Source organism: Oncorhynchus gorbuscha, linkage group LG07 (genome assembly GCF_021184085.1).
Source record: "Oncorhynchus gorbuscha isolate QuinsamMale2020 ecotype Even-year linkage group LG07, OgorEven_v1.0, whole genome shotgun sequence".
NCBI classification, from domain to species: Eukaryota; Metazoa; Chordata; class Actinopteri; order Salmoniformes; family Salmonidae; genus Oncorhynchus; species Oncorhynchus gorbuscha.
The window spans coordinates 47,367,973-47,394,005 of record NC_060179.1 but is presented as its reverse complement, the minus strand read 5'-3'; the positions used below and the strand labels follow the sequence as shown (position 1 = coordinate 47,394,005).

Genomic DNA, 26,033 nt, shown 5'->3' with positions numbered 1-26,033 from the left:
CTTCATCCTCCTGAGGTTCTTCACCACACTGTCTGTGTGGGTGGACCATTTCAGTTTGTCCGTGATGTGAACTTAAAACTTTCCACCTTCTCCACTTCTGTCCTGTTGATGTGGATGGGGGGTGCTCCCTCTGCTGTTTCCTGAAGTCCACGATCATCTCCTTTGTTTTGTTGACGTTGAGTGAGAGTTTGTTTTCCTGACACCACACACTGAGTGCCCTCACCTCCCCCTTGTAGGCTATCTCATCTTTGTTGGTAATCAAGCCCACTACTGTTGTGTCGTCTGCAATCTTGATGATTGAGTTGGAGGCGTGCATGGCCACACAGTCATGGGTGAAGTCCAGGACCCAATTTCACAGGGCGGGGTTGAGACCCAGGGCCTCAAACTTATTGATTAGCTTGGAGGATACTATGGTGTTAAGCTGTACTCAATGGACACCATTCTTACATAGGTATTCCTCTTGTCCAGATGGGATAGGGCACTGTGATGACGATTGCATCGTCTGTGGACCTATTGGGGTGTAATGCAAATTGAAGTGGGGCTAGGGTGGCAGGTAAGGTGGAGGTGTAATGATCCTTGACTAGTCTCTCAAAGCACTCCATGATGACAGAAGTGAGTGCAACGGGGCAAAAGTCATTTTGTTCAGTTATCTTTGACTTATTGGGTATTCACACCTGAACTCCAATAATGAATTCAAAACATTTGGAGTAACTTCATACATTGTCCAACTGTTGCATTTATTACAATAGTTTTTAAAACCTTTTAACAATTTACATTGACCCCCCCCTTTTGTACACTGCTGCTACTCACTGTTTCACTGTTGCATATTCACTTCACCCCCACCTACATGTACAAATTACCTCAACTAACCTGTACCCCTGCACACTGACTTGGTACCGGTGCTCCCTGTATAACCTCATTATTGTTATTCTAATTGTGTTACTTTTTTATTGTGACTTTCATTTTAGTCTACTTGGTAAATATTTTCTTAACTCTTCTTGAACTGCTCTGTTGGTTAGGGGCTTGTAAGTACGCATTTCCCGGTAAAGTCTACACTTGTTGTATTCGGCGCATGTGACAAATAAAGTTTAATTTGATATTTAGGGACAGCAACTGAGGGAGCGGTAGTAATTGTGAAGGATGCTATAGTAACAGCATGGATTTGGACTACAGAGCCAATGAGTGTTATCTTGAATATGCATTATGTTAGTGGTAGCAGGGGTTACCTTGTTAGCATGGCTGGGATATCACCATCAGAAGGTGTTGATGTTGAAACATGTATAGAGTGCTGATTTACCTCAAGATGAGGTACAGTTGATTAAGGCCACCGCACTTGTATATCGGGTGACCATGGAGGGAGAAGGAGATGATGGGGGGCGAAATGAGGATGATATGGTGTGGGAACACTTTTTGAAAACTGCTATCGGAGGAGGAAGTCTGGGTACAAGCATGAGGAGGAGTCATTTTTGTGGACCCCAGCAGAACAGTATCCCAAAGGTACACTGCCAGTTGATTTTCTACAGTGCCTTGCAAAAGTATTCATCCTCCTTGGCGTTTTTCCTATTTTGTCGCATTACAACCTGTAATTTAAATTGATTTGTATTTGTATTTCATGCAATGGACATACACAAAATAGTCCAAATTGGTGAAGTGAAATGAAAAAATGTAATTGCTTCAAATAAATTCTAAAAAATAAAAACGGAAAAGTGGTGCGTGGAAATGTATTCACCCCTTTGCTATGAAGCCCTTAAATAAAATCTGGTGCAACCAATTACCTTCAGAAGTCACATGATTTGTTAAATAAAGTCCACCTGTGTGCAATCTGAGTGTCACATGATATGTTACAAGATCTCAGTATATACGTACAGTTGAAGTCAGAAGTTTACATACAGCTTAACCAAATACATTTAAAATCTAAAAACAATTCCTGACATTTAATCCTAGTAAAAATTCCCTGTTTTAGGTCAGTTAGGAACTTTATTTTAAAAATGTGACATGCAAGAATAATAGTAGAGAGAATGATTTATTTCAGCTTTTATTTCTTTCATCACATTCCCAGTGGGTCAGAAGTTTACATACACTCAATTAGTATTTGGTAGCATTGCCTTTAAATTGTTTATAACTTGGTTGAAACGTTTTGGGAAGCCTTCCACAAACTTCCCACATTTTGTGTCCCACACCTTTCCATTTTTGGCCCATTCCTCCTGACTGAGCTGGTGTAACTGAGTCAGGTTTGTAGGCCTCCTTGCTCGCACACACTTTTTCAGTTCTGCCCACACATTTTCTATAGGATTTGAGGTCAGTGCTCTGAGATGTCCACTCCAATACCTTGACTTTGTTGTCCTTAAACCATTTTGCCACAACTTTGAAAGTATGCTTGGGGTCATTGTCCATTTGGAAGACTCATTTGCGTTCAAGCTTCAACATTTAACTGATGTCTTGAGATGTTGCTTCAATATATCCACATAAATTTCCTTCCACATGACGCCATATATTTTGTGAAGTGCACCAGCCCCTCCTGCAGCAAAGCAGCCCTTCCTGCAGCAATGCTTCCCCACAACATGATGTTGCCAGCCCCGTGTTTCATGTTTGGGATGGTGTTCTTTGGCTTGCAAGCCTCCCCTTTTTTCCTTCAAACATAAAGATGGTCAATATGGCCAAACAGTTATTTTTTTGTTTCATCAAACCAGAAGAAGTTTCTCCAAAAAGATTGATCTTTGTCCCCATGTGCAAACCGTAGTCTGGCTTTTTTATAGCGGTTTTGGAGCAGTGACTTCTTCCTTGCTGAGTGGCCTTTCAGGTTATGTCAAAATAGGACTCGTTTAACTGTGGATATTGATCATTTTGCACCTGTTTCCTACAGCATCTTCACAAGGTCCTTTGCTGGTCTACTGGGATTGACATGCACTTTTCGCACAAAAGTATGTTCATCTCTAGGAGACAGAATGCGTCTACTTCCCGAGCGGTGTGATTTCTGCGTGGTCCCATGGTGTTTATACTTGCATAATATTGCTTTTACAGATGAACGTGGTACCTTCAGTCATTTGGAAATGCTTCCAAGGCTGAACAACACTTGTGGAGGTCTACATTTCTTTCTGAGGATCATTTCTTTTGATTTTCCCATGATGTCAAGCAACGAGGCACTGAGTTTGAAGGTAGGCCTTGGAATACATCCACAGGTAGACTTCCAATTGACTCAAATAATGTCAATTAGCCTATCGGAAGCTTCTTAATTAACCTCTTAGGGATATGGAGACGCTAGCGTCTCGTGTGGCCAATAGCCTGGCGAAATGCATAGCGCCAAATTCAAATAATACGCGAAAAAAACTCAAACTTTCATTAAATCACACATGCAGGGTACTCAATTAAAGCTACACTCGCTGTGAATCCAGCCAACATGTCAGATTTTAAAAATGCTTTTCGGCGAAAGCATGAGAAGCTATTATCTGATAGCATGCACCCCCCCTTCCCCTGAACCACCTGAACGAGATGTAAACAAAAGAATTAGTGTAGCCGGCGCTACACAAAACGCTGAAATAAAATATAAAACATGCATTACCTTTGACGAGCTACTTTGTCGGCACTCCAATATGTCCCATAAACATCACAATTGGTCCTTTTTTTCCAATTAATTCTGTCCATTTACACCCAAAATGTCCATTTATAAAGTCCGTTTGATCCAGAAAAAAACAACTTTCCAAAATGCAACGTCATTACAAAACATTTCAAAAGTTGCATATAAACTTTGCCAAAATATTTCAAACTACTTTTGTAATCCAACTTTAGGTATTTTTAAACGTTAATAATCGATCAAATTGTTGACGGGGCGATCTGTATTCAATAACAGCAAGTTAACATACATGCACGATTTTCTCTCTTACATAACTATCCACAGTGTAACCTCTGCCAGGAAGTGCCTCTTCTTCATTTCACCAATGATTAACTTCAACTCAATTCCAAAGACTGGTGACATCCTGTGGAAGTTGTAGGAACTGTAAACTGGGCGCTATCTAATTTCCCTTGACAAAGACAATTCAGGGAACTGCCAGAGGGATTTTTTTTTCTGAACAGAAATACTGCACCCTATCCTTTAAGCGTAAACATAATTTTCTGGAATTTTCCAAGCTGTTTAAAGGCACAGTCAACTAGTATATGTAAACTTCTGACCCACTGGAATTTTGATACAGTGAATTATAAGTGAAATAATCTCTCTGTTAACAATTGTTGGAAAAATTACTTGTATCGTACAAAGTAGATGTCCTAACCGACTTCCCAAAACTATAGTTTGTTACCATGAAATTTGTGGAATGGTTGAAAAACAAGTTTTAATGACTCCAACCTGATTGTATGTAAACTCCCGACTTCAAGTGTATACACCTGTTCTGAAAGGCCCCAGAGTCTGCAACACCATTAAGCAAGGGGGCACCAACAAGCAAGCTGCACCATGAGGACCAACGAGCTCTCCAAACAGGTCAGGGACAAAGTTGTGGAGAAGTACTGTTGGGGGGTGAATCAGAATAGTTGGGTAACATAGATAAGATGTTTTATTTTCATTATATGCTTGTGAGTTACTTCTCATTTAGAATGTATCTTGTTGTACTACAGTGGTGGCCATTTGCAGTTATCCTTTCTCTGTCCTGGGTTCAGTTACTTGGGCCACAGAAAGGGGAGAGGTCAAGCTTGTCTTCATATGTAAACATATCTTTTAAACCATGTGAAGGGGTGATTGAGGGGGAACCAATTATCTCTTGGCTCCACAATGTCTGTGTGCCAGTCACTGTGTCTCTGTGATCTTGTCCAGGAGGGGTGTATTTGATATATGCTAGTGGATGAGGTAATGTCTTGGTACTATGTTGTACCAAGAACGAGCAGTAGAACCTCGTTTTAGGAGAGCAAACTGAACAATAATTTATAGCTAATGCTGTCTGGCTATGGGATACTCCTCTCTCAAGTAAAGTCTACCTTTGTAATGTTCCTAAGATCTGTTATTCGTCATGTGAGTTGAGATGGGTGTGTCTTGGCCATAAATGATACTAAGAACTGTTTTGTAAGCACTCTCAGAGAATTCATTTATAGACACTGAATTAATCTGAGAGTCACAGGGTTGTGATGGAGCTCATATAATTAAAGATGGACTTTATGACTCTGACTTGTGTGTGGTTTGCTCTCATGATTTGGTAAGACAGGAAATTTCCACTACAGTACAGATCAGGGTTGGGTTATAAAAATATATCCGAAACTTTTAACATCCCACGGAACACCATTAACCCTTTCATGCGTGAGTTCCAAATATCTCTAACGGTCGCCCCAGCGTGAGTTTTTTTATGCACGTGATGTTAGAATGTTCTCTCCATTCCAGAATGTGATTGATACGTAACAGTACATTTGATCCGCGCTTCCCTCAAACTAAAGCACGCAGCCTGTTTATATTTATAAGTTGTTTTAACTTCAATTTCAAATGATTTTCAAACAAGTTTTTATTTTCTAAAAACAGTTTGAATGTAGGTGTGTTCCGCCTCCTCATTCATTCACATAAAAATAGTCATTTTTACTTTTGCGGATAATTACATTTTTGGGACATGTCTGACACGGACAAAATTCCCCAAGCACTTCCCAATTGTTTGTGCAGTTCACGTCTGCAGACATTTGCTCATCTCCCGTCAGAACAGGATCTGCACACATGTTCACATTTTCTATTCCACATTTCTATTGTAGCGTACTGTATGTATGGAGCATAATATATTTGTGTATATTCTTTATCACCGCGGACACGTGAGGTAACGTTACTCATTTTATAACCTTTATGGTGTTATAGTCAATCGTGCTTATGAAGCCACATTCTTCTATTAGCTCTGTAAAACAATGCTAAATGCGTCAGAGAAGTATTATCTTGTATTGCATTTTGAAGCTTCCATGGCCTTATGACTCTCAAGTGGTGCAGTGGTCAAAGGCACAGCACATCAGTACTAGAGGCATCACTACAGACTCCCTGGTTCAAATCCAGGCTGCGTTTCCATCAAAGTAAGTGCCTTATTACGTTATAATAGTTATAATAATAGTTTCCGTATGCTGTTTCTGCTGTAGCTGTAGATCTTAATATATTCCTTATAACTGCGGACACGTGAGGTAACGTTACACATGTTATAACCTTTATGGTGGTATTGTCAATCATGCTTACCTAGCTACATTATTCTATTTGCTCTGTAAAACGATGCTAGTTGCGTCAGAAAACTATTAGCATGTGTTGTATTTTGAAGCTACCCTGGCCTTATGACTTCCAAGTGGCGCAGCGGTCTATGGCACTATAGACACCCTGGTTCAAATCCAGGCTGTATCACAACTGGCAGAGATTGGGAGTCCCATAGTGCAGCGCACAATTGGCCCAGCGTTGTCCGAGTTTGGCCGGTGTAGGCCATCATTGTAAATAATATTTTGTTCTTAAATTACTTGTCTAGTTAAATAAATAAAAAATATGACCATTTTATTTGGTCTATTCAGCATAGCTCTGTTCTGCCCTGTCTTGCCCCCTTGTGGAGCTCAAAAGTTAGTTTCTTACTGTTATAACTCAAATCTGTGATTTTGTGAATGCAATAAACTATTTTTTTTATAGCAGTGTTTATTATGTTACTTCTTTGTAGTATTGTTTTATTGCTATATCCTTATATTGTATTCTAATGAATAATTCCTCTTTATTCTGTACTTTCAGAAACCAGAAACATTATTTGCCAATATCATAACTGGAGCTGGACATCTTTGGAGCTGAAGAATGAGGACAGCTTTTGTATGCTAACGTACACTCCTTAACAGTTGTACTAGATGACAACACAGCAAGAAAACACATATACCAATATGTAATATTCATCTATTTTATTGCAGTACTGGTAGTTGGTTCAACAACTTGTTTTACTAGAGGACAAAAAACTGAATATGCATAACCCATATTTAATATCCATGCAGTGACTGAACAACAACTGCATTTCCACCCCCATCTCTAAGGCATAGTATCATGGCTGGTCACCTGTCAAGTCACATGTCAGGTCAGTCAGTCACCTATTGCTGCAGATGTGCTCAATAATGCTTGAGCATGTGATACTCCTCAAAGCATGGTGAAACACATAGAGGTGTATCACAAGCTAGACACTATTTTGTCATCTTCCTCTGCTTACTTCTCCTGGCGCCAGACAGGCAGACTTTGCAATGCCTCCGTGTGCGACTACCTTGAGAAGCAATTTGAGGGACTTTACAGGGAAAATGTCGTGCAGTGAGGCGTAGGGGATTGTCTACAGCAGGACGACCCCCAGTGGATGGGCGCCGAGGGGTGTGGTACTCCTCCAGCGGCTCTCTCATGAGGTTCTCTCTGTATTTTTGGTAGGTAATTACTTTACCTATGAGGGAGTGGGGAGGATGAGGAAAGTTAGAGGATGATGAGGCAATGGGTAGGTGGGTGAGATATTGTCAATATACTTGCATAATGGATTTGTATGTGAACTGTACATCCAATTACAAAAATACCTTGTTCAGTAATCATCTCACCTGTTAGTTGGCGGTGAACTATGCTGCCGTTGAGGACAGCAGTGTCGATCAGATGGAAAATATCTTCTTATACCACTTGTTCGTTTTCCGTGTGCATTCCACAAAGCTGTTTATCATGTCTGCCTTATCCACGGCCCCCATTTTGAGGTTATAATCAAGCACACAATCTGGTTTGATCTTTCTCTCTCCGGTCAGGTGGTACACCTTCCCTGTGGCCGACATGGCTGCTGTATGGACAGTGTAGAGGACATGGACGTCTCGCTTGTCATGCCACTTTACTGCCAGCTGTTGACCGTTCTCCTGGAACTCCACCTCCCCTCTCTGCATCTTCCTGCATCCGAATGCCGGCATCCCCTTCCGGTTCGACCTGACTGTGCCACAGGCCCCTGTGCTGTTGGAGAGCAGATGCTGGAAGAGTGTGGGACTGCTGTACCAATTGTCCACGTACAAAGTGTGTCCCTTGCCGAGATGAGGAGCCAGCATGGTCATCACCATGGACCCTGACACCCCAAGCCCCTCATAATGTTTGATGTCAGTGGTGGACCCTGTGTAAACTATAATATCCTGGACAAATCCTGTCTTCACGTCGCACATGACAAAGAACTTGACTCCAAACCTGTGCCTTTTGGAGGGAATATATTGACGGAACGCCAGCCTGCCTTTCCATAACATCAGGGACTCATCAATGCATAGGTCCTTGTATGGCACAAAGACCCGACCAAATGCTGATGTCAGGCTGGTAAGAACATTTCTTATTTTGTACAACGGGTCAATTAGGATGGCAGTAGCATTGTTGACAAAATGCAGGCATCGCAGCAGAACTAGGAAGCGATCTTGGGAAAACAGGGAGGCAAAGAAGGGAGTTGCAAACATAAGATCTGTGCTCCAGTATTCTCTTAGGGAGTTCTTCTTTACTATTCCCATGAGAAGGACTGTCACCAGGAAGGTATACATTTCACTAATTGTGGTTGTCACCCATTTAGCGAGTTTCCCCCTCACTCCTGGCTCTCTCTTCTCCTGTAGCTCTAAGGCATAGTGATTGGTCTCCTCAACTATCTCTCCCACCAGCTCCTCTGTGAGAAACAACTTGAAGCACTCTGCCTCAGTTGGAAATGGCAAGGGGAATTGCACTCCAGACTGGGACTCGTCAAAGCAGACAGCAGGGCCAGGTGGGGTGAAATGACATTTACATTACATTTAAGTCATTTAGCAGACGCTCTTATCCAGAGCGACTTACAAATTGGTGCAATGACTGGTGGCCTTCCAGCTACCACAGAACTCCTGTACTTCATCCACTGTGGGTCGGCCTCCATCACCACCAGCATCTTCAAAGGGACCTGGTACTTCCTCAGTTGACAAGGGAAATTCAGATTCAGGGTTCTCAATGGCGACAAGGTTGAGGGGCAGCTCCTCACTGTCACTGTCAGAATCTGATTCCTGACTTTCATACTCAGACTCATTGTCAGAATTTTAAAAAATCTCCAGAATTTCCACATTTGTGAGTTGTCTCCTTTTGAAAGACATTGTTAATGCTACAGCTTAGCTCACTAGCTACATACATAAACAACAACACTGAATGGCGCAGAGTGGGACGTTACGTGGTTGACTGCCGGCACGCGCCACTTGTATCAATAAATCACTATCAGAAAATGTTTTGTGGTAATTATTTGTGTATTTACGATTTTAATCACATGTTTTCAATTCTAGCTGACAACTCATGCATTCCGATTCTTGCACAGATTGTAATGGGCACATATTATGTGTGTAAAATACTTTTTTGAAGGTTGTACTGATTATGATGAGCTAAGCTAATTCCAGCTGTGTAGCCATGTTTGTTGACATACAATGCATTCTGGGATTCACGTCTGTTTGACCAAAGATGTTATAACAACATGAGGTGAGTAAGAGTTCACAAATTTTTTGAGGACTTCCGGAAATTAAAATGATGGGATGTGAACGACGGTAGATGACACACCCCTTCAACATGCATACTACAAACAGACCAAACTCATCTCGTCTTCTCTTATTATCTTCGGTTTCTGTGAGGAAAAAAATGCATGGCTGCGCGCTGAAACTAATCGTCGGATTACTTTCGATTTCTATAAAGTGTTTTACCTAGTTATTTCGATCAATGGTGAGCTCACTCACCTGTGATGTGATTAATTATATACAGTAATTGCTATTAGCTAATTCATATTGTAGTTTACATCAGCCAAGAGTTAGAAAATATGACTGCTTGTGTTGGGTCAATCTTTCCTCAGCGCTAGGACAAATGTAGCCTACATTTTTCCGGTTAGGATGATTGTGTTATGCTATGTCTTCTTCTGTGAATATCTGAACAATGCATCCAAAAATAAACTGCTGACATTCTGGACATAACTTTGTAAGGACTGTGTTTGTGTAAATAGTTTCTGAAAAAAGTGTGGCCAGCTCAAACGCTGATTGTTGCGTCATTCGAAACTGCCGTTCTCAACGAGCATTCTAAATGAGTGTTCTAAACACACGGGTGTGATCGTACGCTTCAGGGACCACTGTAGAACGATCACACCCATGTGATGGTACGTGTGAAAGGGTTAAATCCATTATTAAAAAATGGAAAGAATATGGCACCACAACAGACCTGCCAAGAGAAGACCATCCACCAAAACTCACAGACCAGGCAAGGAGGGCATTCATCAGAGAGGCAACAAAGAGACCAAAGATAGCCCTGAAGGTGCTGCAAAGTTCCACAGTAGAGATTGGAGTATCTGTCCATAGGACCACTTTAAGCCATACACTCCAGATAGCTGGGCTTTATGGAAGTGTGGCCAGAAAAAAGCCACTGCTTGAAGAAAAAAATACGCAAACATGTTTGGTGTGGGAGACTCCCCAAACATATGTAAGAAGGTACTCTGGTGAGTTGAGACTAAAATGGGGCTTTTTGGCCATCAAGGAAAATGCTACATCTGGCGCCAACCCAACACCTTCCATCACCCCGACAACACCATCCCCACAGTGAAGCATGGTGGTGGCAGCATCATGCTGTGGGGACGTTTTTCATCGGCAGGGACTGGGAAACTGGTCAGAATTGAAAGAATTGTGGATTGAGCTAAATACAGGGAAATTCTTGAGAAAGCCTGTTTCATTCTTCCAGAGATTTGAGACTGGGATGAAGGTTCACCTTCCAGCAGAGCAATAACCCTAGGCATACTGATAAAGCAAGACTTGAGTGGTTTAAGGGGAAACGTGTAAATGTCTAGGAATGGGATAGTCAAAACCCAGACCTCAATCTAATTGTTATGACTTAAAGATTGCTCTACACCAGCGGAACCCATCCAACTTGAAGAAGCTGGAGCAGTTTTGCCTTGAGGATTGGGCAAAAATCCCAGTGGCTAGATGTGCCAAGCTTATAGACACATACCGCAAGAGACGTGCTGCTGTAATTGCTGCAAAAGGTGGCACTACAAAATATCGACTTTGCGGTGGTGAATAGTTATGCAGTTGTTTGTAGTATTTCTTGTTTGTTTCATAATTAAACAGATTTTGCATCTTTAAAGTGGTAGACATGTTGTGTAAATAAAATGATACATTCCAGGTTGTAAGGCAACAAAATGGGAAAAATGGCAAGCGGCGTGAATTCTTTTGCAAGCCACTGTACGCCCCAAAATATGCGTGCGCAAGTTTTCACACGAAAGTTGGAATTCATACAAACTGAACTTGACCAGAGAATGTGCTCATACTCCAACAAACTTTAGACCATGTGTACGCGCAGTTTCTAGTCGTTAAAGTATTGCATTGCAAGAAGGTAAAAGTAGTCTAGTGGTAGTCTTGTGCGGGAATATATGATGAAACTTATTCATAACAAAAAAACTGTGAAATATAGTAACAAGATGCACTCATTTGCTGTTAGTGAGAAGAGAGAACATCTATTTCCTATTATTTATTTCATTTCGATGACCATTGCAGAATAAATTCCTCGCCTTGTTTGTCTGTGATGGTTTCATATTCACAAAATAGCCTATAGGCCTACAACAAGTTAGGATAGGCTACCATTCGTCCCATCTCTAATTAATTTGACACACTTTACAGTAGTAAGTACATCAACTTATTCAAGTATTTTTCTCTATTTGATCCGATCCAAAAAGCAAATGTAATGGTTCACCTTTTCCATTCATTTTTGTAGGCTACTACATCTGACTATCGTAATGTCAAATTTCTTGAGTAAACAATATTTCATTTATTAACAAAAGTCATAATACATATATCATAACCATTGCTGAATAAATTCCTCACCTTTTCTGTCCATGATGAGTTCATATTCCCGAAGTAGCCATACAACAGATTACCCAGTCAAGTCACCCACGATACAAGTCAGTATTCGACATCCATCCATTTCTGACGACGTCGGGAGATTGTGAAAAACGGCCACTAGGGGCAACAGTGAGCACTGTAGTCATCAAGTAAGTTTCGGTTTTGCTAGGGTGTTGTGGACAGGGATGATAGATGGGCATAAGCATCTGCCTCTGATTACAAAAGTTGCAATTTTGAATCCAGCGATATACTTTATTGGAAAAGTTTGTTTTAAGGCCATCCCAAACCTTAACACTTACCTTAACCATTCAGAATTAATGCCTAACGTAGAAATTGGAGTTAATGCCTGAACTTAACCCTAACCTTAACAATTCTCAGTTAACGCCTAATCTTAACTTTCAACACTTCGAAATTTGACATTTGAGAAACATGGATGATTGTCTAATTCTGATGTGAGACTGTGAGAGCTGGTAGAATTACAATGCACATCTCTCGTTGTGCCTATTATATATTATAATGTCAAGTTTTTTGCATTCAAAAGGGAGCCCAGTTTATAACATGTAGTACAGTTTAACAGGTGAACAGGCAGTTGAAGTGTGTAGGCAACCACTTTAAGTAGGTCTACTGTTGTTTCAAATTGTTTCTGAGTAGACAACATTTCAGAATTCGCGGGCAGTGCAGCTTAGCCTATTTAGGGTCGGGAAAATGTAAATACAAAACATTATGGAATTCAAACTATCTGTTTACAGGTCCACAACAATGTGCAATTGTTTTTGTATTTCAGACACGTTTAGATACTGCTAATGTCACTACAAAAGAAAACATTCTGACAAGCCCTTCAAAGAGATTTGATCACGTTCACCATGCATTGCTATGTCCTTAGATACTGTCTTGGCCTAATTCCAATGCTTCCACAGTATACAGCAAATAAGGAAGTTATTGTAACCATAAAAGGTGAATGATTGGAGTTTTTCAGGCGGAGTTGTAATGCTCATTCACACGTGCACAATTTCACGACAGATCTGACATATAATGGAAAACATGCGTTTATAAACCTCAATATGTTTTTCTGAAGTGGCGCATGCAGATATTTAGCGTTAAATGTATGCAATGGTTATGAATGAGGCCCCTGGGCCTGTCGCTACATGACTGATGCTTCTCCCTCCCTTGTACCATCAATGCTCCCTTTTCTCAAACTTTCTGAACTGCCTCAACACCTGTGGAAGACCATCGCCTAGACCTGCCAGAGCCCTACACTTGTTTTTGTTTTGCATTAGTGTCTTAGAGATTCTCGATGTAATGACAAGTGCTATGTAAAATAATTATATTATTTTGTCCACAGAAATGCATGAAAGCATGGCTTTGGACTTGTTCTTGTAATTGCTACAAACGAATCAACCTTTGGGGTATGGCAAAGATAAATCTTCTCAAAACTGGAAGTTAGAATGCAACACAAACCTCTATCTTCACCAGCGCTCCTATGATCATGGTCTTCTCCAGGAAGTTCTCATTAAACTCTGGCGGGTGATCGTTGAGGTCCAGCACGGTCACAAATACCTCGGCCAGGCTGTACTTGCCCTCTGCGTCCTCAGCTTTGACATAGAAATTATACTTGGACTTCACCTCCGCATCCAAGCTGGCCCACGGCTGGGTGTAGATGATGCCCGATGCTGAATTAATCAGAAACCTGGGGAGGGGTAAGATATTGGGTGTTTTTTAATGTATAAAATAATTGACAACTGTCTTCTGGGTCATTATTTAATTATGGTTGAGGAACCTGATATAAACCACATTGAAAAAACAAATCAATTTCAAACGTAAAAAGATGGGAGCGGATATAAAATATTATGAATGTTTACAGTACATTACAATTACAATGTAACAAAAAAATTGTCAGCAGGGTAACTCATTTTAAATTGAAACAGCTAAGATTTTTGTAACTAACTAACTGTATAAAGTAATCTGAAATTGTAAATCATGAAACGTGTAATAACCTGAAATAAACTGGGAGAAATCGGAAAAAAAAAAAAAAATATATATATATATATATATATATACACACACTACATGACCAAAATTATGTGAAAACCTGCTTGTCAAACATCTCATTCAGAAATCGTGGGCATTAATGTGGGGTTGGCCCCCATTTTGCTGCTATAACAGCCTACACTCTTCTGGGAAGGCTTTCCACTAAGTGTTGAAACATTGCTGCAGGACCTTGCTTCCATCCATGCTGATGCTGGGCGAGTAGGCCTGGTTCGCAGTCTGCGTTCCATTTCATCCCAAAGATGTTCAATGGGGTTGAGGTCAGGGCTCTGTGCAAGTTCTTTCACACCGATCTCGATAAACCATTTCTGTATTGACCTCGCTTTCTGCATGGGGGCATTGTCATGCTGAAACAGGAAAGGGATGTTGCTTTAAGATTTCCCTTCACTGGAACTAAGGGGCCTAGCCTGAACCATGAAAAGCAGCCCCAGACCATAATTCTTCCTTCACCAAACTTTATAGTTGACACTATGAATTGGGGCAGGTAGCGTGCTCCTGGCATCCGCCAAACACAGATTCGTCCATCGGACTGCCAGATGGTGAAGCGTGATTTATCACTCCAGAGAACTTGTTTCCACTCCTCCAGAGTCAAATGGCGGCGAGCTTTAACACTCCAGCCAAAACTTGGCATTGCGCATGGTGATCTTAAGCTTTTCTGCAGCTTCTCAGCCATAGAAACCCATTTCATGACACTCATCGCGAACAGTTCATGTGCTTCCAGATGCAGTTTCACTCAGTAATGAGTGTTGCAACCGAGAACAGATGATTTTTAGGGCGTTACGAGCTTGTGTGGCCTACCACTTTGCGGCTGAGCCGTTGTTGCCCCTAGACGTTTCCACTTCACAATAACCATCACTTAGATGACAGAAATGTAACAGTTGTAGACCTTACAGTTTAATGCTTACTTACAAGCCTTTAACCAACAATGCAGTTTTAAGGAAAATAAGTGTTAAGTAGAAAATAGATAAGTAAAAAAAAGGATCAAATAATTACAGAGAAACAGTAAAATAACAATAGCGAGGCTATGTACAGGGGGTACCAGTACAGAGTCAATGTGCAGGGGCACCAGTTAGTTGAGGTAATATGTACATGTAGGTAGAGTTAAAGTCACATGGATAATAAACAGAGAGTAGCAGCAGCATAAAAGGGGGGGGGATGCAAATAGTCTGGGTTGCCATATGATTAGATGTTCAGGAGTCTCATGGCTTGGGGGTAGAAACTGTTAAGAAGTCTTTTGGACCTAGACTTGGCACCCTGAATCCACTAATTTGAAGGGGTGTCCACATACTATTGTATATACACGACCGTTCAAAAGTTTGGGGTCACTTAGACATGTCCTTGTTTTTGAAAGAAAAGCTATTTTTTTTGTCCACTAAAATAACATCAAATTGATCAGAAATACAGTGTAGACATTGTTAATGTTGTAAATGACTATTGTAGGGATAGGGTTAGGGTTAGGGTTAGCTGGAAACGGCAGATTTTTCATGGAATATCTACATAGGCGTACAGAGGCCCATTATCAGCAACCGTCACTCCTGGTTGTGTTAGCTAATCCAAGTTAATAATTTTAAAGCTAATTGATCATTAGAAAACCCTTTTGCAATTATGTTAGCACAGCTGAAAACTGTTGTTCTGATTAAAGAAGCAATACAGCTGGTCTTCTTTAGACTAGTTGTATATCTAATGCATCAGAATTTTGTGGGTTTCGATTACAGGCTCCAAATTGCCAGAAACAAAGACCTTTCTTCTGAAACTCGTCAGTCTATTCTTGTTCTGAGAAATTAATGCGAGAAATTGCCATGAAACTGAAGATCTCGTACAACGCTGTGTACTACTCCCTTCACAGAACAGCTCAAACTGTATCTAACCAGAATAGAAAGAGGAGTGGGAGGCCCCGGTGCACAACTGAGCAAGAGGACAAGTACATTAGAGTGTCTAGTTTGAGAAACAGACGCCTCACAAGTCCTCAGCTTGCAGCTTCATTAAATAGTACCGGCAAACACCAGTCTCAACATCAACAGTGAAGATGCGACTCAGGGATGCTGGCCTTCTAGGCAGAGTTCCTCTGTCCAGTGTTATTTTGCCCATCTTAATATTTTATTTTTATTGGCCAGTCTGAGCTTTTTCTTTGCAACTCTGCCTAGAAGGCCAGCATCCCGGAGTCGCCTCTTCACTGTTGACGTTGAGACTGGTGTTTGCGGGTACTATGTACTGAAGCTGCCAGTTGAGGACTTGATCAATTTGATGTTATTTTAATGGACAAATTAATTAATCTTAATTCCATTCCTTTACTAGATTTGTGTGTATTGGGTATAAATTGTATAATTGTTACATATTACTGCACTGTCGGAGCTAGAAGCACAAGCATTTCGCTACACCCTCAATAAAATCTGCTAAACATGTCTATGTGACCAATATGATTTGATTTGAGATGTTAAGAGGACAGTATGTCACAGGAAAGTTGGATAATTCTTTAATAACTCCTTGAAAGTCAATGTAGTTGTATTTGTTCTGTGAAGAAGAAACTATAAATAGATTGTCCTAAAAAAGAAGGAAACATACCAGATGATATGATAGCCTTTTTTTGTTTTCAACAGTTCAACCTGCATCTTTTCAACTAGCTTCTGCGGGGATGGCAATAACCGGATGTTCCGGTTTGAAGTGAAAATTGAATAGAGAGCCTGTGACATCACGTCCGCTTTCGGACGTTAATGCAACCGCTGTGTCAGATAAAAAAAAACTCTACGGAAAAAGCATAATCTGAGAACGGCGCTCAGTACCCAATTCAGCCAGAAAAATATCCGCCATTTTGGAGTCAACAGAAGTTAGAAATAACACTATAATTATTCACTTAACTTTGATGATCTTTATCAGAAGGCACTCCCAGTTCGACAATATATTACTGATTTGTTCCCTGAAGTTCCATAAAGTCCATCATTTATTATCAAATTGACACTTGTCGTTAGCGTGTTCAGCCCAGTAATACATCTTCATGAGGCGCAGGAACTTCGTCCCGACAAAAATTTGAAAAGGTCCATTACAGTCCTTTAGAAACATGTCAAACGATGTATGGAATCAATCTTTAGTATGTTTTTAACATAAAACATCAATAATGTTCCAACCCAAGAATTCCTATGTCTGAAGAAAAGCACTGGAACTAGAGGTAGCTCTGTCGGGAGTGCGCGTCATGAGACCAAGGCGCTATGCCAGACTACTGATTCAAACAGGTCTCATGAGCCCCTCCGTTATAGTAGAATCCTCATTCAAGTTTCTAAAGATGGTTGACATCTAGTGGAAGCCGTAGGAAGTGCAACTTGACTCCATAGACACTGTGTATTCGGTAGGCCAAGCTTTGAAAAACTACAAAAAACTCAGATGTCCCACTTCCTGGTTGGATATTTCTCAGGTTTTCACCTGCCATATGAGTTCTGTTATGCTCACAGACATCATTCAAACAGTTTTAGAAACTTCAGAGTGTTTTCTATCCAATACTACTAATAGTATGCATATATTAGCAACTGAGACAGAGTAGGAGGCAGTTCACTCTGGGCACGCTATTCATCCAAAAGTGAGAATGCTGCCCCCTATCTTAAAAGAGTTAACAAGACAACACTCCATCTTAACTCCTCTGCCACATTTACTGGATTGGTTGAACAGTGCAGAAGAGAAACTCCCCAACAGTTAAAAAAAATATTGTCAAGACCAGAATGTGGGGATCTAGTTGCAGGTGTTTCTTCTATCCTTGCTACTGAAAGGGTTAAACTTTCTATTCCCAAACAGTTTGAGATTCTAATTTAAAAAATGAATCTCTCCAGAAATAATGATCTTATTGTTGCCGCCAGTTATAGACCTCCCTCAACTCCCAGCTGTGCCCTGGACCCCATATGTGAATTGATTGCCCCTCATGTATCTTCAGAGTTCATTCTGTTAGGAGACCTAAACTGGGATATGCTTAACACCCCAGGCGTCCTACAATCTAAGCTAGATGCCCTCAAATCTCACACACGTTATCAAGGAACGCACAAGGTACAACCCTAAATCTGTAAACATGGGCACCCTCATAGATATTATCCTGACCAACTTGACCTCCAAATATACCTCTGCTGTTTCCAATCAGGATCTCAGCGATCTTTGCCTCATTGCCTGCATCCGTTATGGGTCTGCGGTCAAACGACCACCCCTCATCACTGTTGAACGCTCCCTAAAACACTTCTGCGACCTGGCCCGGGTATCCTGGAAGGATATTGACCTCATCCCGTCAATAGAGGATGCCTGGATGTTCTTTAAAAGTCATTTCCTCACCATCTTAAATAAGCATGCCCCATTCAAATAATGTAGAACTAAGATAGATACAGATATAACCCTTGGTTCACTCCAGACCTGACTGCCCTCGACCAGCACAAACACACCCTGTGGCGTACTGCACTAGCATCGAATAATCCCCACGATACGCAACTTTTCAGGGAAGTCGGGAACCAATACACATAGTCAGTTAGCTTTCCTAAGGCTAGCTTTTTCAAACAGAAATTTGCATCCTGTAGCTCTAACTCCAAAACGTTATGGGACACTGTAAAGTCCATGGAGAATAAGAGCACCTCCTCCCAGCTGCCTACTGCACTTAGGCTAGGAAACACAGTCACAACCGATAAATCCACGATAATCGAGAATTTCAATAAGCATTTCTCTACGGATGGCCATGCTTCCCTCCTGGCTACCCCATCCCCGGCCAACAGCTCTGCACCCCCGCAGCTGCTTGCCCAAGCCTCCCAGCTTCTCCTTCACCTAAATCCAGAGAGCAGATGTTCTGAAAGAACTGCAAAACCTAGACCCATAGAAATCAGCTGGGCTAGACGATCTGGACCCTCTCTTTCTAAAATTATCCACCTCCATTGTTGTAACCCCTATTTCTAGTCTGTTCAACCTCTCTTTCATATCGTTCGAGATTCCCAAAGATTGGAAAGCTGCCAAGGTCATCCCCCTGTTCAAAGGTGGTGGCACTCTAGCACCAAACTGTTACAGACCTATATCCATTCTGCCCTGTCTTTCTAAAGTCTTCGAAAGCCAAGTTAACCTGTTTGGGGTAGGGGGCAGCATTTTCACTTTTGGATAAATAGCGTGCCCAAACTGAACTGCCTCTTACTCTGTCCCAGATCCTAATATATGCATATTAGTATTAGTATTGGATAGGAAACACTCTGAAGTTTCTAAAACTGTTTGAATCATGTCTGTGAGTACAACAGAACTTATTTAGCAGGCGAAACCCCGAGGACAAACCATTCAGATAAAAAAAATTGAAGTCACTGTCTTTTCAATGTCTTCATGGGGAATCCAGAAATCTAATCGACTTTCCTGCAGTTCCTACCGCTTCCACTGGATGTCACCAGTTTTTAGAAATTGGTTGAGGTTTTTCCTTCGTGTAATGAAGAAGTACCATAGTTCAGAACGAACGTCATTTCATATGTACCTTTTGATAGAGGCGCATATCCAGAAAAGTAGAGCCAGGTTTTTTTTGCTCCTGTATTGAACACAGATCATCCCGTCTTAAATTTGATCGATTATATACGTTTAGAAATACCTAAAGTTGTATTACAGAAGTAGTTTGAAATGTTTTGGCAAAGTTTACAGGTAACTTTTGAGATATTTTGTAGCGACGTTGCGTAAGTTGGAAGCAGTGTTTTTGGATCAAAGGCTCCAAATAAATGGACATTTTGAATATATATTGACGGAATTAATCGAACAAAAGGACCATTTGTGATGTTTATGGGACATATAGGAGTGCCAACAAAAGAAGCTTGTCAAAGGTAAGGCATGATTTATATATTATTTCTGCGTTTTTTGTCACACCTGCAGAGTTGAAATATGTACTCTCTCATTGTTTACTGTTGTGCTATCAACAGATAATAGCATCTTATGCTTTCGTCGAAAAGCCTTTTTGAAATCTGACATGTTGGCTGGATTCACAACGAGTGTAGCTTTAATTTGCTATCTTACATGTGTAATTAAATGAAAGTTAGATTTTTATAGAAATGTATTTGAATTTGGCAGCCTGCATTTTCCCTGGCTATTGGCCATGTGGGACGCAAGCGTCACCGCCTACCCCAGAGAGGTTAACAAACAGATAACTGACCATTTTCAATCCCACCACACCTTCTCCGCTGTGCACCTCAGCCACACAAGGTCCTGAACGATATTATAACCGCCATCGATAAAAGACAATTCTGTGCAGCCGTCTTCTTTGACCTGGCCAAGGCTTTTGACTCTGTCAATCACCATATTCTTATTGGCAGACACAACAACCTTGGTTTCTCAAATGACTGCCTTGCCTGGTTCACCAACTACTTGTCAGTTAGAGTTCAGTGTGTCAAATCGGATGGCCTGTTGTCCAGGCCTCTGGCAGTTTCTATGGGGGTACCAGAGAGTTCAATTCTCGGGCTGACTCTTTTCTCTGTAAATATCAATAATATCACTCTTGCTGCGGGTGATTCCTTGATCTACATCTATGCAGGCGACACCATTCTGTATACATCTGGCCCTTCTTTGGACACTGCGTTAACAAACCTCCAAACGAGCTTCAATGACATACGACACTCCTTCCGTGGCCTCCAACTGCTCTTAAACGCTAGTAAAACTAAATGCCTGCTCTTCAACCGATCACTACCCGACACCCACCCGCCCTACTAGCATCACAACTCTGGACTGTTCTAACCTAGAATATGTGGACAACTACTAATACCTAGGTGTCTGGCTAAACTATAAACTCTCCTTCCAGACTCATATTAAGCATCTCCAATCCAAAATGACATCTTTAGTCGGATTTCTATTTCGGCAAAAAAAACCTCCTTCACTCACGCTGACTAACATACCCTCGTAAAACTAACTATCCTACCGATCCTCGACTTTGGCGATGTCATTTACAAAATAGCCTCCAACACTCTACTCAGCAAACTGGATGCAGTCTATCACATTGCCATCCATTTTGTCACCCAATATACCACCCACCACTGCGACCTGTATGCTCTCGCCTGCTGGCCCTCGCTACTCATTCGTTCCCAGACCCACTGGCTCCAGGTCATCTATAATTATTTGCTAGGTAAAGATCCGCCTTATCTCAGCTCACTGGTCACAATAACAACACCCACCCGTAGTACACTCTCCAGCAGGTATATCTCACTGGTCATCCCCAAAGCCAACACCTCCTTTGGCCATCTTTCCTTCCAATTCTCTGCAGCCAATGACTGGAACGAATTGTAAAAATCATGGAAGTTGGAGACTTATATTTCCCTCACTAACTTTAAGCATCAGGTGTCTGAGCAGCTTACCGATCGCTGCAGCTGTAAACAGCCCATCTGTAAATAGCCCATCCAACTAAATACCTCATCCCCATATTGTTTCATTGACATATTTGCTCTTTTGCACACCATTATATCTACTTTCTCATAATCATCTGCACATCTATCATGCCAGTGTTAATTTGCTAAATCGTCATTACTTTGCTACTATTGGCCGATATATTGCCTTACCTCCTTACTCCATTTGCACACACTGCATATATATTTTTCTATTGTGTCATTGACTGTACTTTTGTTTATCCCATGTATAACTCTGTGTTGTTTTTTGTCGCACTGCTTTGCTTTATCTTGGCCAGGTCGCAGTTGTAAATGAGAACTTGATCTCAACTGGCCTACCTGGTTAAATAAAGGTGAAAAAAACGATAAAAAACAAGCCTCATACCTTTTAAAGGGTTTATAAATTGTGTTATGATAAACTGTAAGGTCTCCTCTTAGGAGACCTCTGTGTGTGTTAACATACTTAAACAAAGAGTCTGTGTTTCCTTTTTACTACTATATATAAGTTTGATAATTGTATAGACCTGATCATCTGTTGAAGAAATTGACCAACTCTTTGGCGAGCTTGCGCCAGGAGCGAGTGACCACTTTGCTAGACTGACCATTGATCCACCTGCAAGCGCTACACAATTATAAGGTAAGCAGACACCTGTTATATCTCAAATCTGTAATTTGCTATAGCACGTTGTGGTTATTGAGTCATTCTGCCAAGTAATTGGCGCCTCGTTGTTAAATTTATATGAACCTAACATTCTCTGTATTGAAAGTGTGAAATTATTGTTAAACAACCCGTGGGAGGAAGCACAGACCGCCTAGGTGGAAATAGGTTATAAATTCCTGGGTTAAATGTTTATCATCATGAGACTTGGTGATAGGACTTAGGGCATTCATTCCAAGTATAAAACGCAGATTCTTGATGTGTATGAGTATTTATGAGACTTGGTGATAGGATTTAGGGCATACATTCCAAGTATAAAATGCAGATGATTGATTTCTGTGTGTAAATCAGAGAGTATGTATAAGACTTGGTGGTAGGACTTGGGGCATAAATTCCAAGTATGAAACACAGATTGTTGTGATAGAGTTAAGGTTTTGAATATTTTTTCTGGTACGGTATTCTGTAATTGTTCTATCATGTCTTTTGTGTGGTATGACTAGATGGTGGGATGTTAAATCAGGAGTTAGTTATAAACAATATAAAGCCTGTGTATTTGAATTAGTGGAGTGGACTTTTGGATCAGACGATCGAAGGGTTACCTGTGGGGGGATAAACCTTAAAGCATACACCATTGCTGTATTAGGGAATACACCTGCCCGTGTGTTACTGACCCACGCTATTTTAAATATAAATAGTGTTGAAGTAATAGTTTCTCGCTTGGAAGGAGATTATCACAGAGATACCAGGATTGTTGTGGAGGTTACACCAAAGTTTATAGCAGTTAAAAATCATCTTGACACCTTTACTATTTCGTGGTTGCTCCATAGAGGACGATTATTTTACACCACCCATACATTACATGGTATTCAGTTATAATTTACTTATCACCCTGCTTTAAATAAACTGATGTGAGTTAAAGGATAGACTATACACATATAGGGTTATTTTTCATTCATCTATCTGTATTCGCATTGCATGTAGAGCCTAATAAAAACATTTAAAACGTTTTGAGACGGGAGTTCTGACTTGCCTGATGGACCAGTTGCTATGAAACCCACCACCCCTCTACAGTTCTTGGTAGGAAAATACCCCACTATGGAAAAGGACTTAAACCTCTTCGGGTTAGGAGGCGGTATTTTCACATCCAGATGAAAAGCGTACCCAAAGTAAACTGCCTGCTCCTCAGGCCCAGAAGCTAGGATATGCATGTAATTGGAAGATTTGAATTGAATCCACTCTAAAGTTTCTAAAACTGTTACAATTATATCTATGAGTATAACTGAACTTGGCAGGCAAAACCCCGAGGACAAACCATCCAGGAAATGTTTTTTGTTGAGATGACAGTGTTTTCAATGAGTTTTCTATTTGGATCTAGGTTTCTAAGGCACTTGCTTGCAGTTCCTAAGGCTTCCACTGGATGGCAACTGTTTTTCGAAATTGGTTGATGTTTTTCCTTTGAGAAATGAAGAAGTAGCCATTTCCTATCTGGGTGGATAGCCAAGTGTACTGTTGTGTTTGGGGCGCGCGACCTGAAAGCTTGCTCCACTTTATTTTTTATCTGCTATTGAACGCAGTTTATCCCGTCTTAAATTGTATTGATTATTTACGTAAAAACATACCTAAGTTGTATTAGAAAAGTTGTTTGAAATGTTTGGACTAAGATTACAGGTCATTTATTCGATATTTTGGAGTCATGTTGTGCGAGTTGGAACCGGTGTTTTTCTGATTCAAACGTGTTAAATAAATGGACATTTTGGAGATATAACGATGGAATTTATCAAACAAAAGGACCATTTATGATGTTTATGGGACAAATTGGAGTGCCAACAGAAGAAGATCTTCAAAGGTAAGGCATGAATTATCGTTATTTCTGACTTTTGTGTCGCGCCTGGCGGGTTGAAATGTGATTGTCATGTGTTTGTTTGATGGGGTACTGTCCTCAGATAATAGCATGGTTTGCTTTCGCCGTAAAGCCTTTTTGAAATCAGGTGGATCCACACCTTTGAGACTGTTATAGCCTCACACCATCAGCTGTGCCTGGGTGACCTCAGAGCTCTCATGGCTAAGTCCTAACCCCTGGACATTGTGACACCGTTGGGAATCAACTACAACTTACTCAAGGCCAACACGAACTGCCGTTTACCCATTTCAGACAATCTCTCTACCAGCATTTGAGGGAAATGTTTCCCATCACTAGGAACGTGGCCAGACTGGGTAAACTTATTTTCACTGAAGATGGTGATATCCTCGACTAGATGGATAAACTTAAGACAGAGTGGCAAAGAAAAACCACTGAGAGGTTTGACTCCTCTGATACCACTGAAAACCTTTTCTATGACAGACTCTGCAGGAATATACCTGAGTGGGTCAGGGATAAACTGATGAATGTTGTGGGATGGGACAGATTTGAAGGCCCTACTAAAGGAGGACCACATTAGACATCACTGCAGAGCCTGGAAAAAATGAAGACTGAAGAAAAAGCAAGGAAGACTGATCTTGACTCACAACTCAAGAAAGCCCAACTGGACAAAGGAAAAACCAACAATCTAATGGTGGCTGTAACCCCAGCTGCCCTGCAGCAGCAGCCTGCTCCACAGTTTACCCAAGCACCTGCTACCTCAACCATATGGGAACCCACAACCATACCTACCCACACAGAGACAACCGCTGGTGTGCTGGTACTGCAGTGTGGCAGGCCATATGAGAAACATGTGCCCTCATCAATGGCTGCAGGTCTTGCTAGGTATGAATTCCTTCTGACACAGCCTCACCTTACGATTCAACGATGCTCTGTTGCTAACCCAGCACAACTGCACATGTCTCTGGAGGTTGGAGAAACTGTCTTGATCTGGTCCAATGTGATTCTAAGGCCAGGCCTGACCTTTAGGATAAACGTCTTGAGCTCTCTGATGTTAATCTCTTTGTTGATGGCTCTGCCTTTATTGATAGGGAGACTGGTAGGAAACATGCAGGGTTTGGTATAGTCTCACTGAATAGGTCATTGTTGATTGAACGTCCCTTGCCTGAACATTGCTCAGCACAACACGCTGAGCTCCAAGCCCTTACTGAAGCATGTATATTAGGTAGTGGTTAACATTTATTTTGACTCTGTATACACCATTGGTGTTTGCCTATCTTGGGTAGGGGTTTGGAAAGGCAGGGATTTTGTTAACGCATCCGGTACTCCAATTAAAAACCGCTTACAGATTGAAGCCATGCTGGAGGCCATGTTGCTTCCCGCTGAATTGGCTATTTTCAAGGTCAACAATGATAGCATGAGTTTAGGTAATGCTGCTGCTGATGCTAAGAATGCTGCTTCTCGCTGCCGTACTCATGCCGTTATGCTTACTTCCCTGTGTACGTCTGAAATCACTAATCTGGACCAACACCAGGCTGCTGATACACGTATTTACCCCTTATGGGAATCTAGGGGCTGCTTCAGAGGCCCTGATGGCCTGTGGAGGCAATCACTCTCTGGAAATCCTGTTCTGCCCTTACCTCTCGTTTCCTCTGTGTGTTCCCTGGCCCACGGGGTGGGTCACGCACCAAGGGGGGAGATGGTAAGACTAATATCTGACACCTGGTTTTGTCCAAATCTGATTGAAATTTGCAAAACACACATGTATAAATGTACTACATGCATGCAATACAACATTGGTAAGGGTACCCCCCTGAAACCAGGGAAATTTCCAGTGCCGGCCGGCCCGTTCACCCATTTAGCTATGGATTTCATAGACATGGCTGAACGAAAAGAAAGAAAGAGATACTGCCGGGTAATAATTGACCATTTTACCAGGTGGGTCGAAGCATTTTCAACCGTGCACTGTGATGATAAAACGGTAGCAAAACTCCTGGTAAGAGAAATCATCCCTAGATTTGGTGAACATGAAGTTCTCTCTGCAGACAATGGCACCCATTTCACAGGAGATGTGGTTCACAGGTGGCTGCCCAATTGGGGATAGATCAGAAGTTTGTTTGTATCTACCACCCACAAAGTAATGGTATTACTGAAAGAGCTAACCAATCCATAAATGGGGGGCTTGCCAAAGCATGCCACTCCACAGGGAAGTCATGGGTAGAGTGTCCCCCTTTAGTTCTCATGAAAATGTGCAATACTATAAACAAGGCTTAGCCCACATGAGGTTTTAACTGGCCGTCCA

The 26,033-nt window shown here is 41.3% G+C and overlaps 1 protein-coding gene across 6 annotated transcripts in view; it reads right to left on the bottom strand.

Annotated features, from left to right (window-relative positions):
* The window catches only part of LOC124039934 (cadherin-related family member 1-like), a 181,698-nt gene that overhangs the window by 8,865 nt on the left and 146,800 nt on the right, over positions 1-26,033 (bottom strand). For all 6 annotated transcript variants that reach the window (XM_046356503.1, XM_046356499.1, XM_046356502.1 and 3 more), the window contains one exon: positions 13,282-13,510. In XM_046356503.1, the coding sequence (XP_046212459.1) occupies positions 13,282-13,510 (229 nt within the window). The remainder of the gene's footprint in view (positions 1-13,281; positions 13,511-26,033) is intronic.